General features: G+C 43.0%; 2 protein-coding genes across 2 annotated transcripts; both read left to right on the forward strand.

The window, feature by feature from the left end:
- lrp10 (low density lipoprotein receptor-related protein 10) lies at nt 1–10,541 on the forward strand. Its single transcript, XM_080451831.1, has 10 exons — nt 1–54; nt 1,287–1,491; nt 1,696–1,731; nt 2,291–2,435; nt 3,222–3,415; nt 3,885–4,498; nt 5,434–5,867; nt 6,863–7,057; nt 7,580–7,709; nt 8,367–10,541. The coding sequence occupies exons 2-10, from the start codon at nt 1,446–1,448 to the stop codon at nt 9,039–9,041; spliced, it is 2,469 nt and encodes an 822-aa protein (XP_080307957.1). The 5' UTR covers nt 1–54; nt 1,287–1,445; the 3' UTR covers nt 9,042–10,541.
- A 1,037-nt stretch (nt 10,542–11,578) lies between these two features.
- Nucleotides 11,579–18,777, forward strand: cirop (ciliated left-right organizer metallopeptidase; the record flags this gene model as incomplete). The annotated part of the gene is made up of 14 exons (XM_080450869.1): nt 11,579–11,969; nt 12,261–12,354; nt 13,896–13,947; nt 14,168–14,317; nt 14,720–14,845; nt 15,172–15,256; nt 15,461–15,606; nt 15,944–16,127; nt 16,547–16,616; nt 16,720–16,816; nt 17,000–17,107; nt 17,302–17,463; nt 17,878–17,986; nt 18,482–18,777. The coding sequence occupies 14 exons, from the start codon at nt 11,579–11,581 to the stop codon at nt 18,547–18,549; spliced, it is 1,842 nt and encodes a 613-aa protein (XP_080306995.1). The 3' UTR covers nt 18,550–18,777.
- Nucleotides 18,778–18,994: the final 217 nt, after the last annotated feature.

An 18,994-nucleotide genomic window follows, 5' to 3' on the forward strand; every position in this document is an offset into this window, starting at 1 on the left:
CTGAACTCTTGTCAACAATACAACAAAAAAAAGGGGCCGACGGAGATTGACATGGTAAGAATGTGACCGTGTCGTACTTCTTCTTAATGATGTTTTATTGTGTCTCCTCGTTTTAACCGCGACGTTTCTAACGTAGATACATACGCCATGCTCACTTGAACTCGGCTTGAAAGCCTTTCGCCGACTGTCACGGTTTAGAAAACGTGACTATAAACGAAGATAAGGAAGTTAGCGTTAGCTTAGCTATAGCCTCCTGTTACTGAGGCGAACAGCTGCTACCTTCCTTTCCTCTTCCACACACAAACACACAGGACAGGCAACTTATGCCTGGTATTATAACAACATCACACCCACACGGTTGCGTTTTTCTTCTAATCTGAAACAACGGAAACGTTTTACGTTATTGTAATTTTTAATACAATACTATACAAAACAGTACAGTAGTGTAGTAGCTCTGCTTCGTAGCGTTAGAAGGAGTTGTCCTTGACGCTATGTTACTTTCGAGCCGTTGCCCTCACACCCCCGGTAGCGCAGGCAGCGCAGCCTCTAGGCTCTAGTAAAAAATAAAAAATACTCTGTCGTTACTCACCAAAACAAAGGCGGGTTTAAGATGTTGAAAGACCACTTTACTTATTGGGAACACTCGGAGCCCCCCACCTCACGTCTAAAATACACCTTTTGACCAAAATGTAAAATAATCCACCGGATGGAAAAACATTTTTAGTTGCTCCACTGCGCCCTCTACAGATCAGGTCAATGGGCTTTTTCTATTGACGAGATCTGTAGAGGGCGCAGCGGAGTAATTACATTTTGTTTTCCATTCGGTGGATTATTTTACATTTAGGTCAAAGGGTGTATTTTAGACGTGAGGTGGGGGGCTCCGAGTGTTCCCACTACGGAAAGTCAGTTTTTAACATCATAAAACCGTCTTTGTTTTGGTGAGTAGAGGAAAGTGTATTTTTTATTTTTTACTAAAGACGAGAGGCTGCGCAGCCTGTGCTACCGGGGGTGAGTGGGCAATGGTTCGAAAGTAACATAGCGTTAAGGAGAACTCCTTCTAACGCTATGGACCAGATCTAGTAGTGTAGCTACATTTGGCAACTGACGTCATTGCTGGGAGTGGACGGAAGGAAATAGCTGTGTATGTAAACACTGTGTTCCAGTCAGATCACAATGACCTCAACCTTCAACATCTGCGTGGATTTATGTTAATTTGTAATGTTCCTAATCCTAATATGTTAATGTAACTAATGGGTTAATTCTAAGTTCTTACTTTCACTTTGCAGGTGAAGTCTTCCCGAGCCTAACCATATAAAGAAATGGCGCCTGTTTAAAGGGCAGCCTGGACACATTATTTTCACTTTTGTTTTGAACCTTTTATTTTTTTTTATATTTTTTATATTTTTTCATGATTTCTACCATTTCTTAAGAGAAGCATTAGGAAAATGACAGTCTTTCACAACATCTGTGCCCTTTTATTCGGCATAATAGGTGAGTAAATTCTGACTGAATGAAAAATGTAGACTGATGTTTTAATAGATTTTATACCATCTGTAATTTTCCCATTTTTATTATGTCCCACAACAGTGTACGCAACAGTAGATTTACTGGTATATAATTATAATTCCCAGCGTAATGATTAAGTGAATATTCAGACATGCCTAACCTGTTCTGTTTTTGCTTATGAATTTGCAGCATACAATCATTTAAAACCTGCATCATGTAAGGAAGGTAAGGAGGAATGCAAGTCAGCACTATCTCACATTACCCTGTGCATGTCATGTCTTTACAGGTCTTGTCCATGTCACGTTCTAGTTACATACTATACCTCTTTGTATCTGTGTTATAACTGATTTATACAGTACTTGGTTGCGCATCGTGTCTCACACTGACAATAGCCGATCTACAAGCTCACAACATGTCACAGTGCAAAGCGATGTGAGCTTGTATATCTGCTATTTTCGGTGCGTGACACTGTCACAAAACTAATTATGAATCAGGTTTTGCTATATGTAACAGCCGGGTGTGTGTCTGTGTTCATTACATTTACCTCCATTTGAGCCCTTGCAATTTCCCCAAAAAGTTTACATAACTGTCATACTAAATTGATTTCAAAGAGCTAGACGAGGAGTATGTCATTTTTGCCATAAATAACATGGCCAGTACTTTGACTGATCCTTGAGTGCTCACAATTTTGAAATCCAAAACAGAATTCTGTAAAAATGTGTTCAGGAATTCTGGCCTTCATAATCTGTATTTAATTTAAATGTTGTCATTCTCTGTCTCCCAGCGCATTGTGGACATTCCCTTCAAGTCCTGGACAGCGTACAGGGAGAGATCAGAAGCTCTGCTTACCACAGCTGGTCCTATCGTTTCGGTTATACGTATGACTGCTGGGTCATCACAGGCTCAGAGGGAGAGCCCATTGTGCTCAGGTACCGGCTCAGAGGGGACTAATACTTGTCTAATAATAAGACTAATAATAATAATATTAACCAATAATTAATTATAATAATAACTAATAATAATTATCTGGAATTGACACATACACTAAAGGCTAAATTAATTAAATATGAGTTGTTACTATTCAATTGTTGTATTTTTTATTTACATATTTTTACAATTATAAAATAATTATAATTATTTGTATTTGCTTCATTGAAAGTGACACAGCCTGAAGACTTATCTAACACCAAAAGATTTCAATACCCATGTGACAGTTATAACTGTGCATATACCACATAATTGTATCATACTACATCCTTTTTTATATTTGTAATTAATTAGTAAAGTGTTATAACTTAAAAATAGACGGAAACATCCCTCTGTTCAAATCTGTCTCAATACCTTTGTTGTCATGTACCCTCTCTAATGTCTCAGCTGACCCCTCAATGTATGTGTTAAGCCTCGCCACTACTATCTAACAAAGCCTCAAGCAGGTGTAAAATAATATTTACTTTATATAATTGTTGTTTTAATATTCTGCAATCATACAAAGAAGTGTGACACAGGTCTATCGGTTAAAGACAGTACTGTCCCTCATCTTCTCTAGTCCATCCTTGTTTGGAATTGACTTGCATACATTAAAGACTGAATTAATTTGGTAATAAGTTATAACATATGAGTCGTTAATTTACTATCCAATTGTTTTTATATTTTCTGTTAATTTGCTCCCATGCCAGCGATTGAATTCCCGTACCCTTCTCTCATTCTTTCCTCAGCTTTTCCCAGTTTTCTGTGCGTTGCAAGAAGGAATGGGTTTCTGTGAAGTCCTCATCAGGTGGTGAGCCAGTTGTTCTTTGTGGCACCAAGTTGCCTCCGCCCATGGAGTTCCTGGGAGGAAACATTACAGTGATGCACCACTTCCTCCCTCACCTGTTCCCTGTGTCATCATTCAGACTGAGCTATGCCAGAGGTGTGAGGCTGATGATTATTTTTCATAACATATTTGTGACCAATCAAATGAGGAATCCAGTGTATATGAAACCAGTGTTGCCATCTCTCCCTGTTCTAGTAAGAAGTACAAATTCAGCATTCAGGCAGACCAAAACAATTAACCTGAGAGCTCTCTCACCGCTCTGTCCCTGCCACTGAATTTGTGTTAACTGCTGCGCTGGGCCGCCACCCACCGGACATTGTTGTGTCTACTTAGACAACCATAGACGGCCATCACCCACCCGCTTTGCATGAATAGAAAGACCACTAGATTCTCAACTACAGTATGTGACCATTCTGGACACACCCACCCCTACTACAATTATGCGCCCTACTTCATGGTTCAATCTGGCTCGCCTGATCTCAATCTCTGTCTTGCGTTATTTTCCTTTTTTCTAGCTCCGCTTTTATCTCCACTTCACTCGTATCTTCTCTTGATCCCTCTCCAGACACTCAAGAATGCCCGGAGACATCTTTTGAATGTCGAGGGGGGCGATGCCTGCCTCTGTCCTGGCGCTGCAATGGTCAGGTGGAGTGCCTTGCCGAAGGAGAGGGCCCCGGCACAGATGAACAGGGCTGCGATGGAGAGCCAGGGGCCCCAGACGTACCCAGGGACCCGACGCACAGCAGCAGAACTCAAGCCGAGGCGACCACAGTGGAGAGAAACCGAGTCAGGGACCCCGACAGAAGTGAGCCTCTAGAAGGGAACCGGGACACGGAGCGGAACACAGAGGACGATCTGTGGGAACTGTTACGGGAGAGGGAGGAGGAGGCTGAGGAGGAGTTGGCACAGGTGGACCAGGGGCCGAGCCAGCCTCAGGTTCACAGGGAGCTTGTGGTGACTCCGACTCCCATCGAGTGGCCCTGCGGGGGGCTGCTCCAGACCTTCTACGGGACCTTCTCCCCCCCGGCCATTCGAGGACCCGCGCTTTCGTGCGTGTGGACCCTCGACCCCCAGGACTCCAGGCCCCTGAGGCTGGACTTGCAACAGCTGGTGCTGGGCCCTGGAGACACACTAAGTATCTACAACAGGCAGCAAGGCACAGGGGAAGTCATCAAGATTGTGAGTGTTGTTAGAGAGATTTGATATCATGTGTCTGTTTTGAATGTGGCTGAAGTGCATGATGTACTGTATTTAAACAACTCATGACAGGCCGTGGTATGTTGTGTTTCTTTCTATCACAGCTAAGGTGAGTTGTTTGGCCCGAAGATGGAGGACAACCCCATAGCTTTCTAAAACAGTCACCAAATATGACAATATGAAAATTAGGCCCTCCAACTGCCTGCAGAAACAAAACAAAAAAACTGCTCTATCCACTCCTCTACAGTTAGGCCTCCATGAATGTCAAAGTTATTACCGTTTCTGCCTTCTTGTTTTTGTACAGTTTGTAGCCAAACAATGCTTTTACAGCGTAGCTCTGCAGGTGTTTGTCCGGAGCTAATCTCGCAAACTGCTGGACCGATCCGCACTTTATTTCTTGAGCAGTTTCTTGTGCACACTGCCAGCAGTGTGCGCAAGAAATTCTTTTCACGTACATTTTATTTGTCAAAATATTTAACTTGACTTTTATTGTGGAAATGTGGAATTAGACGTCATATATATGTTATAGGACTGAGGACTTACGTCACTGGCTGGCTACATGTCCAAGATCCATACTGGAGCGATGCCGTCCCCATGTGGATTAGGAGATCCACATGATTCGGCATTAAACCCCATAGCCGTGGGATATGGCACAGCATATTAGCGTAGCGTTTGATGCCAAATAGATGCTTTATTCAACCTAACATATCTTACATCGCTTAAATTACGAGTTTCATATATGGCTTCCTTAGACTCAAGAGATAGATGTAAATTTTAGTTTTTAGGACCACTCACTCACCTTTTCCCTTAAGTGCTCCATTTAACCAGCAATGCTTCCTTTTGGCATTCTAAAACGCATCACTTCCTTTCATGCGATCATCTGACCGTGCCCGTACGTTGCCCCTCTGTTTTCACAGATCACCAGCGCCTCCAATTACAAGTCAGTCCAGGTGGAATCACGGACCGGCCTGCTGTCACTGTCCTATCAAACGCTGCCCGGCTCAGAGGGGAGTGGTTTCAACGCCACGTTCCGCGTCGGAGGCTACTGCCCCCCCTGGGAGGGTCGGTGTGGGGGCCCGGTGGGGGGCTGCTACACCCAAGAGCAGCGCTGCGACAGCAAGTGGGACTGTCCTGAGACGGGGAAGGACGAGGAGGGCTGCAGGGGATGCAGCCGTGACCAGTTTGCCTGCGGAGGGGCAGGGCAGAGGGCGATGGCCCCCCACTTTGTGGGCCGGCCAGTGTGCTACCCTGCAAAGGAGAGATGCAACTACCAACTGTACTGTGCCGACGGCAGTGATGAGAGGGACTGTGTCGTGTGCCAGCCCGGGACCTTCCATTGTGATAGTGACAGGTGGGAGAGTGTGAATGTTTTGGAACATCTTCAATCCATAAATGGCCTTCAATTTAGTTGTAACTGACAAAGGGAAGTGTTGTGTTTGACTAATAGTGTGCCAGAGAAAGGAAGTTGGCCCACCCACCATTGTCTACAAAAGTGTCATGTGACAGGTGTGAAGATGAAAGTTAGGAAATAGCCAGCACAATGAATGTTTCAACCTAATAGGTCTTCCTCAGCGTTGTCACTGTTATGCAGTCATTTCTCACAGGTGTGAAGGTCACAGTGTTGTGTATATAAAAAGTTCAGGTGCTACTACAGTATAGAGCCATTTCATTTTTTAAAGTTTAAATCGGCAAGTTGTGTCCGATTGCTAGTTTTTATTTCTGTAGGTATGTGTCTGTATTTATCTCAGTAATGTCTGTCCCCTCAAAAGCAGACCAATCAAGTCATGCCGCTATGTGCATAAAATCACCTAACAGAACCACATCCGTCTTTGAAAGTCTGAAATGCCGGGTGGAGTCAAAAGTGAAACTCATGTGTGTGGAAGTTGAAATTCTATGCTTGTAAATTATTATTTCCTCTGGGAATCGCTTGGTTACAACAACATTGTTCTTGTGAAGCACTTTTGTTGTTTTGGTTAAGTGTTAATAAAGATACGTTATTTCCATTTGGTCAAATGAGGTGTAAACTGTTACCATACTAGTACATGCACATAAGTTGCCACATAAGTAGCCAGTCTGAATAGCACGGCTTTGCCACCGAACACTGCATTGATTTGTGCAGCTTCATTCAGAAATTGCAGAAATTAACTTGGTAACGATTACTAAAGATTAGACTTGGAGGCCTCAACAAACAGTGAAACACCAGCGTGCTTCTCTGGACATGGAAATTGATTGGCAACTGGATTTTGGACCAATGGCTGGGCATTGGGCCTGACTGGGTATGTGTTTTTTTGCTTTGTGAACCCTAGGGATATTTTGAAGACACATGATCCATTATCCCCTCTGCAGGTGTGTGTTTGAGAGCTGGCGCTGTGACGGGCAAGTGGACTGTAAGGACGGGACGGATGAGCTCAACTGCACCGTTATCCTGCCCCGGAAGGTCATCACCGCAGCAACGGTTGGCAGCCTGGTGTGCGGTCTGCTCCTGGTCATCGCCATGGGCTGTACCTGTAAACTGTACTCACTCAGAACCAGGGAATACAGGTACTTGTATTGAGCACTTGATGCCGATATCAGGAAGTGGTTTCATGCATTATTATAATATTTTTAAATGGAGATTATTTTAGACTTATCTGCACAGCTATACAGCATATTGTAGAGAGACAGGAAATAACTTATGTAATGACCATGCCTATGTGGACTATATACCAAGTGAGTCAGCCACCAGGGCACTCCTTCCTCCATGTACTGGGTGCTGATATTTGAACTAATTTGTCTTAATACAAATGAAAATGAAATGCCAACTCTTCTGCATTGTGATTGTATCAATGTATTCATGCACGAACTTCACAGTAAAATACTCGGTGATCACTGTGTAAAAGTGACCATTTAGCTAATAGTAACTGATAAGTTATTATTAGCGTTTTACCGTTTCTTCATCCCATTTTCTGTTTTCTTTATACTAATTTGTGCATACATACACATATTTACTGCTAGATATTCATGAAGCTCCATTAACACTAAACGTACTGACTAATCCATTACCTATACCTTGTTGTCTTGCAGTATGTTTGCCCCCATCAGTCGCCAGGAGGCAGAGCTAATCCAGCAGCAGGCCCCTCCCTCTTATGGTCAGCTGATTGCACAAGGCATCATCCCTCCAGTGGAAGACTTCCCCACGGAGAACCCCAATGAGGTGAGACTTTGGGAGAACAAACAGAATAAGGGCCTTTGTGCTGGTCTTGTGCTCTAATAATCCTTCACAAGCCAGAGAAATAAAGACAATGCTCATAAAAATCAATAAGTAGTTCAGATGGTCAAAGAAAAGGATCTGCATATCTCATATACATTAACTTGTCATCAGGCCATACATTTGTGTCAGTAGAGAAGGTAGTTTGTTATATTGTTTGTCCTGCGACTCTCAAACCTCCATCACTGCACAGACACCCATGTCTACAGAAGCAACTCTGTGCTGTGTCTGTTAGTTGGGAGCTACCAGGGGTTGTGGGCTAAACCAGGGGAGTATGTTTTGTCAGTCACATAGATTTACTGTGGTAATCTACTTTATTATGGACAGCTGAGGTGGAGGGGCCAGAGAGGATTATCTATCTCAGACAAAGCCTTCTCTGTCTCGCTAGGTTTTTGCAATAACACCAACTGGTGCTATATGACTCCAAAAGTCTGTATCAGTGTCCCGTGAATACTAAACTCAGATTAAGAAAATGATATTGATTCTACAGCATACTAAACTCATATTGAGATTAAGATGAGATTGGTTTTATGGCATTATGGATGTTTTTTGTTGTTTTTGTTCCAACGCCTCCCTCTCTTCATCTCTCTCCATCGATCTCAGACCTCCTCTCTCTCCCTGAGAGGAATCCTTCAGCTCCTCCGACAGGACACTGGAACCTCCCCACGCCGCAGACGGAGGCCACGATTTGTCCGCCGGGCCGTTCGTCGCATGCGGAGGTGGGGCTTAATCCCCAGAGCTCCCTCCAGACCTGCCCAGACGTCTGGCTCCGCCACTCAGAACACGGACGCCACTCCCACCGGTCAGGAACCTGCTCAGTCCACTCCTACCAGCTCTTCACTGGCCGTGGAGGCCGTCAATCAGCCGGTGCCTCACAAACTAGGCTTGTTGGCTCAGACAGAGCAACAACAACAGGGAGGTGGGGGAGCACCACCTCCCTCGCTGCCATCACTAGACCCACTGACACCAATCCTTTCCCCGCCTCCGTATGCTCCCCCTTCCCCACCGCCGCCTCCTTATGCTCCCCCAGTCCCAATGCCCCAGACACCCCCTGTTGCCGTACCGCCCCCTAGCAGTCCCTCTCTGGCCTCCATCTTCCACACCCTGGGCCTCAGCATCTCCCTCTTCAGGGCCTCTCCTTCCTCCTCGTCTGCCAACTCAATGCTCCTCTCCGCCTCCCCCTCGTTCTCATCCTCGTCCTCCTCAGACGATGATGTGCTGCTCATCCCGTTGTCCGAAGACACCACCTCAGAGGACGACGTGCCCATGCTCACCTGAACGAACTGACAAAACCCTGAAACCACCTGGTTCCAGCACCGACCTATATCCCACTGCACCGTCTTCCCTGCCCGCTGGTAGCCCAGTCTTAGTCAGTAAATATTTCCAGTCTTTCCACATTTTCATTTTCATATTTTTTTTTACTTGAGCACAGGACAAGGCCCACCTGAAGGCTTTCTGCCGCTGTGCTGGTCTGGTGCCTTTGAAATTGCTTTTGCGTTGGATTTGCTGACTTATGGCATCTAGTGTTCTACAATAGATTTTTAATGTTATTGAGACCTCCGGGAGAAAATACGTGTGAGAGAGGGTGGTGTGTGTGTGTGTGTGTGTGTTTGTGCGCATGTGAGAATGCTTGTGTGGTGTGCGCATGTGCGTATAGGTGTGTATTGGATGTGCACTTATTATAGGCTACAGTTTGAAGGAGGTGAACTTTGCACATAAGAATCTTCCCTTTCCCCATTAACTAAGGCTACTGTCAAATTGAATGATTAGAGTTTTTAGATAAAATTGTGAAAATTAATGTATTTGTATGACTGCATATGTGTGAATGCATGTGCATTTTAGTATTTTGGAAGTTGTATGTATAGACAGTGGAGTATGTTTGTAGATGTTTCGGTCTCCACTTACTTCTGCCACTAGCATACTGTCTCGCAGTATTTCACAGATAATTAGAAATTAATTATTCTATTCCTCTATTTAAGTGCCTTTTTGAGGAGTTCCCTGTTGATCCATTGCTCAAGGAAAACTGAACCAATTCTTTAGACACACTGCACACTGACACACAGAAAGGCACACATTTTATCCTCTCGCAGTCGCACGTACAGCCTGCGTTATGGTTTTACTCTTAACATGAAAATGCATGTCAATTCTGCAAGCTGGCAATAATGTTTGGGGACCCCCTGTCTTACGTGTTTGCGTGTAAGAGTGGATGTGTGTTCACGTGCACTCACTTCCCATGCGTGTAGGACTGTACACAATGTATGTCTCATACACAAATGTGTCACCAGACAATCTCGACTTTTGTGCCTGAGGTAAGACTTGTGTGTAGTGTGCACATGAGGGCCATATATATATATATACACACACACATATGTATATATGCAGGTCTAGCTGACAAATGAGGGGCCACATTCACAAAATGACCTCAACTTGAATCTTCACCCCCACCCCTCCCCCCTGCTCTGGGGATTTTATTGCATTCTGTCACTCTTGACACAGCAGATGACAACAAATGAAGTGACATGGAGTGCCATTTGTATTATGTTATCTTTAATTTTGCTCTTATTTTTATAAAGTTACTTATCATTTCTTCTTAAATTGGTATGTTTACGTTGCTTTGTTGAATGTATTAGGACCAGTATGGAGTAGGCCTAGTTGGAGGTTTTAATATTCTTACTGCGTTGTAATGAGATCAGAGAGAAAGTGATTTTAAGAGTTATTAGGGTCAAATTCACTGTAAATAGTAAAGATGTGGCTGAGATTAAACAATTTGCACTTTTACTTTGGTTTTTGCGTGTATTTGTGTGTGAGGGGTGTATTTAGGTGAGGTGGGTGCACTGGGTGGTTGGGCGACTACGTTGAAAGAAGGTGACACTTCAGTAGCCTACCATGGATGGATAAATTAATGAATGCATGCCTGTAGCATTGTTCACTTCACTATGTTCCCTACCATAGATGAATGAATGACTGACTGCCTGTAGCATTGTTCACTGTATTCCCTACCGTAGATGAATGAATGACTGCCTGGTAGCATTGTTCACTGTATTCAGGAGCAGTCCTGTGGAAATTCACAGCTGCTTCTTTTGAACTGTAGAAAGACCAATGGCTGTCCTCTGAGTGCTCCAGAAGAATGAGAACACAAGGGAGAGAGAGGTGGGTCACAGGTGGTCTCTGGTCTGGTCAGGGTGGGTGTCTCCCAGGTGGTTGCAGGTCTTGTAGCAGCTACACGGTGGATTCACATGATGAATTCGTGGTTTACATGAAACGTCATGTTTTCCTTTCCTCCTTTTTGAGTGGAAACAAATGGATGTACTGAGCATCGTACCGTCAGCTACACGGAAAAACACCCCTCCAGGTAATGTGACTGTGCACACCAACTTTAAGCATTTTGAGCATTTAGTATCTACGAAGGTGAATAAGAAGTTGTCGATGGAGCTTAATTGAGACACAATCTGTCTTTATTCAAGGCTGCTTTTCAAGTTATTTTGTGGCTGTGGGCTACTTATCTTTAATTTATCTATTTATTGCTTATGAATGATTATCTTATGACTTATCTTTAATGATTAAATAACATATAGGCTATATGCTATTTAATTGAAAGTGCCGCTATGATCTGTATGCTACTTTGATGACATCTTAAACATCCATGGAATAACAGATGTTGCTGTAAAACTACAGTATATACTGTAGTAGCATAGTAGCATAGCTCCAAATATTATGGATTAATCACCCGCTCTGCTCTGACTTTCAGATGAGTTCCAGATGGTTCAGCCTTAATTATGGCTTCATCTCTCTCCCAGAAACTATGGGTGGGGATCATGTTGGTGATGATGGTTGAGCTTCCCGGGGCCCAGGAGAAGTGCATCTTTGATGAGGTTCAGTCTCAAGTCAGGGTGGTCAAAACTACACCCAGGCACCACTACGGCCCACCCAGTGAGACCATGCCCAGTTCTCACACAAGGCAAGAATACACACACTCCGCCAGTTTGAAAGACGGGCCAACGCAGAGGGCATCTCCTCAGCCGGCCCTATCGGTAACACAGACCAAGAGGCCCCTGGAACTGGGCCTGCCCATTCCAGCGTCACCACAGCCAATCAGAATCCGGACCTGGCTTCCGAGCGAGAGACCGGTCCTATCACAAGCTGAGAAATCAAGGCTTGAGTCAGCTGTCGGCGAGGCTGTAGCATTGGTCTCCTCCTTACTGTCTGGTATGAAAATAGCAATCTGTTGTGTTTGTGCATGCATGCAGGGGTGTGGCTGTGTGCGTGCATGTATGGTGATCAGTGCTGCCAGATATTTACAAAGGGAAAATCTTTGAATGTTTTTTCTAAATAATTTTAACAGCACAAATCTGGTACGAAAATATTTTTAGATGGGGGGGGGGGGGGGGGGGGGGGCGTGGACAAATAACATTCATTTGGGGGGTTTCCTTCCTTGACATGGAAATGTTTGTGTTGTCAGTGGTTTGGAAATTGATTTTCTAATGTTTGACACAACAGTGACCAGAGTGATCGGTCGTTTGCTGCTCAGCAGAGACATCAACAAGTACTGCAAGTTCCTTTGGAGGAATGCCAGTGCTGCCAATTACAACAGGTTTGTATACTATAGTGGTTAGCGAACAGTGTGCTGTGAGACAAGTCCAGGTGTGCCTTGGAATTGTGTGACATCCACACATAATTATAGCAATACATAACTATAGAAAATGTTATGAATTATTTCTTAATTTACTGTATCAGTACACACTCATTTCCCAATACAGAGGCAAATTATATATAATATAATATTGTTATATATTAAAACGTTGCTATTGTACCGTGCAAGTCGGCAGTGTGCCGGTTTCTTTTTTTATTGTTGATGTTGCTGATGTTGTTGATTGTATGATGCTGCTTGTTGCCTACGCACCTGCTTTTTAAATCTTTTAATCTAGGTGTGCGTAAAGGTTTTTTACACAAATTAAATATCCTAAAATAAAGATTTTACCACTTTAAATCAAATAAAACTTTCAACCAGGCATCCATATTTTAGGTATGTCACTAGGGGGAAATTCAGTTTTTTTCCCTCAAATTTGTAAAAAACTAAAATGGCGTGAATAGCAGGTCTATAAGCACACATCGCAATGCATTGTGAGCTTGTTGATCGACTATTTTTGCTATGAATGCAGAGAGTTTGATTTACTCATTGGTGTGCCTTGGTTACAAAACGTTTGAAAAACACTGTGTTTGGTGTACACTGTGTTTGGTGTACTGTATTTCTGTTCATATAGCTATATAAGAAGGGCTAAGAGTGTTTATCAGGATGTGGTTGTATCCTGGAGGCTTAGCCAGTAACGTACGTAGGCGTATGGTATCCTGTTGGCACAGATCTGATTGTCGGTGACACCATAAGTATGAATCCAGAATATCTCTCATGTTATCTCTTCACTCACAAAATCTCACTTTCCGGTCTCTCACCATTATACTATTAAAAAAATAAACCAATAAAGAATTGCATTAAAAATAATCTAAAAACAGGGTACATTTGTTCTGACAGTTTCCGATTCTGTTTTTCTGGATCGATTCGGAGGTCATAAAAACTCAACCTAATGGCTGAGTGAAAGTGACCATAGTAAATTCTATAATTCTACTAGTCTTAAAATTACACACAAACACCCATTGCATGGTTTATGACTGTTTATTAACTTATATAGGACAATGTCTCAGCCTGCAGGTAGTGACCCTAAAGTGGGCCATGCAAACATTCTCATAGGGTCAAAGTACAACTCAGACTGGGCAACAGTGTGTTATCATGGAGAAATGTGGGTTCTGAGCTAAACCAGTTGAAACACAGTCATTTGACATTCTGTAGTTGTAGGCTATGTGTACTAAACACCAGAAGTGTTCTACTACTAGTATTCTACTAGCTTTAAAGGACACTGATGGTATTTTTACATCCATCATCATCAAAACATGATTACATAAAAACATAAGAAACAATTCTTTGTTATGGGTAGAAGGGAAATATTGAGCTCGAAAAGTAATCTTAATATTTAATAAATTATGGATTAGATCGGTGGAACCAAATGTGAAACTACAACTGCAGTATCCTTTAACTTCTGTCTAAAAAAGTAAATAACATTGTAATGTTTCTGTGGACAGGTGTGGTAGAGCCAATGAGAACTACAGAACGGAGACATGTCTTGATGTGACAGTGAGTATTAACTGAACAATAAAAAATAAAATAATTTCAAAGAAATAGCTGCATATACTTTGTTATACTTCGTTGAACAGTGAAGTATATAGGGCTTAAGTGGTTAAAGGCTGAATTATAACCAACTGCTGTGCCAACCTGAACATAAGAGTTTGTGTGAATAGATTCCATTATAGAATATATATGTAAGAGCTGTCTAAACCGTCATTGACATGGACAGATCCCAGATGAACACCTGGATGGATGCGAAGTATATCCGGATCCTAATTCACCAATCCGGACTGTGCTTAGACCTGAAGGGGCGGGTCTGACACACACAGACTTCCTACTTTACCTCCGTGTACATACAACAGACAAGTGCAGGGCTGAGGTGAAGTGTCATTGTATTCGTTGCCATAAATATATGAGTATTAAAGAGTATTAATAAACTATGCATGAATAAGGTAGAGCGTTTACAAACTTTACGGTCAATCTGTGGTTTGTGTTGGTAGAAATGTGGTTCTATAGCCATAGATATGCAGTATTTAAAGCTCACATTCTCTCAAAGTAGAGTGTCTTAAAGATATAGGGTCTTGTGCTGGGATCCAGATGAATGAACACATAGCTACTCACTTGGTGTAGTGTTTTACGGTCTAGCTACATAATCTACTTAGTCGGGCCTTAGAACATCTAAATTACATCAAGTACAACTCAAAATGTACCTGGAAGCAACCACACTCTTTTGCACTGTCATCTCATACTCTTTATTTTTCATGACCTCCGGTTCCACCAGCTTGGTGTGTTAGCCTATGCTGTTCACTGCCATTCTGATGCCCAGGGCCGGCCTCTGGCCGGGGTGGTTGTCATCTGTAGGGAGAGACTGACTGGGGAGACGTATAGCCACCAAGGCACTGTTCAGGTATGGATAGTAATATTAATCTTATGCCCACAGAATAGGGTAACACAAAACGTGGTTGTCATTATGCATATACCTGTATTTGTGGCTTGAATGACAGCTGACTGATTCGTGGCAGTTTTGAGCACGTGTCACCAGGGTGTTGTTGATGGAAATATCCTGCAGGGGGCAAGGCTCCCCATGGAAATACTAGTGTAATGTCTTAGTGAATATGAAAATCATATGTTGTTAAAAGTGAAATAATCTTAAAGTCTTATTGTTTGAGACATTTCCACCGGGACAATGTATAGATTACAACCAGCATCTGTGTTCGTTCATCCATTCCCCAGACTATCGTCCATGAGCTGTTCCATGCACTGGGTTTCTCTAAGCAACTCTTCAGCAACTGGAGAGACTGCTCCCATTCCCCCCAAGGTCACTAAAAAGGATTCCACATATTTGTTAATCATATTAAATGCTCTATTATGTTGTGCTCTTTTGGCCTTGATAACCTACAGTACCTATATCCACCCACCAGTTTGATCGTTTCCAAATCTTGTGAATTGTTAAAATAATACTTTATCAGTTATATAACCTTGTATCCACGTTGTCCTGTCCTGTGGCTGATTTGCCCAGTAGCTGGGATGGGTTGTTCTCCTTGGGGTCAGGTGACCAACAGTGACGGGTCGGGTCAGATGCGGATCTACACCCAGTCTGTCATCTCAGCCTTACAGAAACATTTGGCTTCCACTGACCCAGAGCTGGGAGGACCACTGGAGAACCTGGTAATACTAAACAAGCTATACTGTGTAGACAGCTCTGACTGTGAAACCACTAAACATTTTCCTATCCTCTTCATAACCCACATTTCTACTTCCTAATGAGTCATGTCTTACTCCCCTACCCACAACATTGAATACTGAACTTGTATACACTTATATATACTTATATATATTGAGCGATTTGTGTGGTGAGCTCAGCCTTATCGCTTTGCATTGATTGGGAGAGCTTTTGTCCTGCACAGTATAATGGTGGCGTCTATTATGTAAAACAATTCTGACTACACCTTTTTCAAAAACAGTACTCTTGTCTTTCTTCGCCTACCTCATCTTCCTCTTGCAGGACGTTGGTCCGTCAGGTTTGTCTTCCCACTGGGAGTCCCGGGTCCTGCAAGGTTCCATCATGGTGGCGTCCCTTGTAGAACCATCAGCCGTGCGGATTGACGTGGTCACCCTGGCCGCCCTGCAGGACACTGGCTGGTACTCTGTCAACCTCAGCCAGGCACAGGACCTGGTCTGGGGAGAAGGTGCATAGGCCTGGTCCTTCATGCCATTGTATTAGTACTGTCAAGACACTGTTGTTACTGGATACCTTTACACATCATGGGTTGAAGTCTTTAGTGTAGCAATAGCAAGGCCATGGACATTGGTTATTTACCTTGTGGGTAATATTGCTTTTGCACAGTTATCAAGGCATATGTCCTGAGTGAAATGTGTTTTCTGTTGAGCATTCACAAACTAGAAACACGAATAATAACAAGACATTTTTACTTACCACATGAAAAAGAGAGAAGCTAATAATTTATATCAGGTTGTGTATTTTGGGAACTAGCATAGCTGTAACACTTCCTTGACTAATCTGATTGCTTGGCTAAAACCATCATGCCAGGGATGGAAATGAAGAAATCCAATGTTCTTTAATGATTCATTCATATAACATTTGTAGGGGAGGGAGCCAAGTTTGGATATCCATCAACCTGTCAGGACAACTCTTCATCCTTCTTCTGCATCGGCAGGTAGAGTTGAATAATCCCCCGACACGCACGCACGCACGCATGCACGCGTGCACGCACACACACACAATTGTGACATCTCCTTACATCTCTTTTTCCTTGTCAGTGGACATGGGTGTCATTACCTTCACCTCCACAAGGGGGAGTGCCAGACTGATGAATACCTGGAAGGATGCCGTATTTATAAACCCCTCAGGAACCAGGTGAGTTGTCTTCATTCTCCAATAATCATCCTAAGCATCTGAGCCAAGTCTTTATGATTTTAAATAAGTCAAATCCTTACGCTTCATCTGTGCAGGGTCATTGTCACTCCTCACCTCACCTGACCTCACCTCTCATTCTCTCTCACTGTGTCTTTCATGTAATGTCTACTTCCTTAATGTCAGAGTGAATGCTGGAAAGAGGAGAACAAGATGCAGTCCGTGGAGGAGGAATCGAGAGGAGAGATGTATGGCATTGACAGTCGCTGCTTTTTCTCCAATCTGACCAGAGAGGTTAGTGTGTGTGGGCACGCGTGTGTGTGTGTATAGGACAATAGGATATACAGTACATAGTACATACACAAAATCCTGCAGTGTTAATTTGATTGTTAAAGTAACACGCAGGATTTTACAGTGTCACAGTATGAACGCCTTTACTTGCGCAAGTTGTCTCAGTATAACATTTGTAACCTGTGTGCTTTTGTCAGTCTCCTCTCATCCCTGTGTCTGAGGACCAGAGGGACTCCCTCTCATCCGCTAGCACAGTAGATGGTCGTTGTTACAGATACAGGTGCACTGGACCCAACCGGTACCACATTCAGGTGTCTGGATCTGACTGGATGAACTGTCCTGCAGGAAGCGCCATCCAGGTAGGCTTGTGAATTGTTGCTCTGAAATGCCTCAAGGACACATGATCACACACTACTGAAGTATGCCCATCTTCTCCTTTGTGAATCTTTTAAACTATGATATACTCTCCTGTGTGCTTAATTTACAGTTGAAAGATATAGATGACTGAGTTGCAGTATATCAATATTCCACCTCAACCTACACAGCAAAATACCTAACACTCACTGTATTAGGCTAGCACAAACAGCCATGACCAATATGTAATCTTTTGGGGATTTTTTTATATAAGATATAATCCTAACATTTCACTTCTTATTTGTGTAACATTCGAGCTGAATGAATACATGCCTTGAAGGGCTGCTATGTCCTCCTGTGGCCTTTGCATTTTGAGACTTTGAGCACTCATTCTGTGTCCTCTCTGGTTGTTGTTCAAGGTACAAGGATACCGAGGCTTGGTCTTCTGCCCTGACAGGAGGTTATGTCAACACACTGACATTAAATCTGCACACAACCATCTCAGCACATCTCCTACTCCCTCCACAGGTGGGCTGTTTGCTTCTGAAAGGCAAGTCAGTCTTCTTAAAGGAGCACGTCACCTATTTTCAACCTTATCTTCACATTATCGGTCCTTACTAATGCTCTTTGTAAGATGGCACAATTTCTGTCTACTCACTCTGCGTCTCATTGGTGTGCTGCTATGGACAGCTCAAAAACCTTTTTTATGTTTGGAATCTTGTTTGAAATGACCAAACCTACCGATGATGCCCACTGGTAGGCAGGTTTCTGAACAGTCGACAGCCCTCCTCTGAGACACAGATCGAGTAGACATCTTATAATAAGCATTAGCGAGGAACAATTATATGAAGATAGGTTAAAAATGAGTGATACAAATGTCTTTGTGTGTTAAGAGGTTTAATTGAATTTTAGAACATTGTAGTATTGTGATAATTGCACTTATATCTGTGTACAGTATTTTACTTCATTACTTTAAGTAAATCCTCTACTCCCAGATTGATTATTTTAATTTGTCTTATTCAGCGATTCCTATCGGACCCTCCAAACTTCACCTAGTGAGACTCGATCCACTACCCATCTTTCTAATGTAGCCACCAGTCACCCAACTGAGGTCACCATAGCGACAGTCCTGGGCATCACGGCTGCTGTCTGCCTGTTGGCTGTTGTCCTGGCGATGCACAGGAAGTGTCACTCCTCCAGGGTCAGAGTTCAGGTCATGTCAGCAGATCCATAAAACTCTGGTAAACTTACATGTATATTTTTTAGACTGCGTTCGATATTGTGGGTCTGGTTTTGTTAATAATAAAACATCCATCCGTCTATCTAACTCTCTTGTATCTCCATATTTGAAATTGCAAATTTGCAAAACAAAAACATTCTATCTGTATGTCTGTGGGTTTTTATAAATATTGTACTTGTGCATGACCACTAAACAATTGACAGCGACGATATGTTAGCTAATCTTGTGTCCATGTATAGTTGTATTTACACCTACAGTAGGCCTACCTCAGAATATTTTCTTTTCTACTATCTGAA

The sequence above is a fragment of the Gymnoscopelus braueri genome, assembly GCF_963280865.1.
Source record: "Gymnoscopelus braueri genome assembly, chromosome: 15".
Classification (NCBI taxonomy): Eukaryota; Metazoa; Chordata; class Actinopteri; order Myctophiformes; family Myctophidae; genus Gymnoscopelus; species Gymnoscopelus braueri.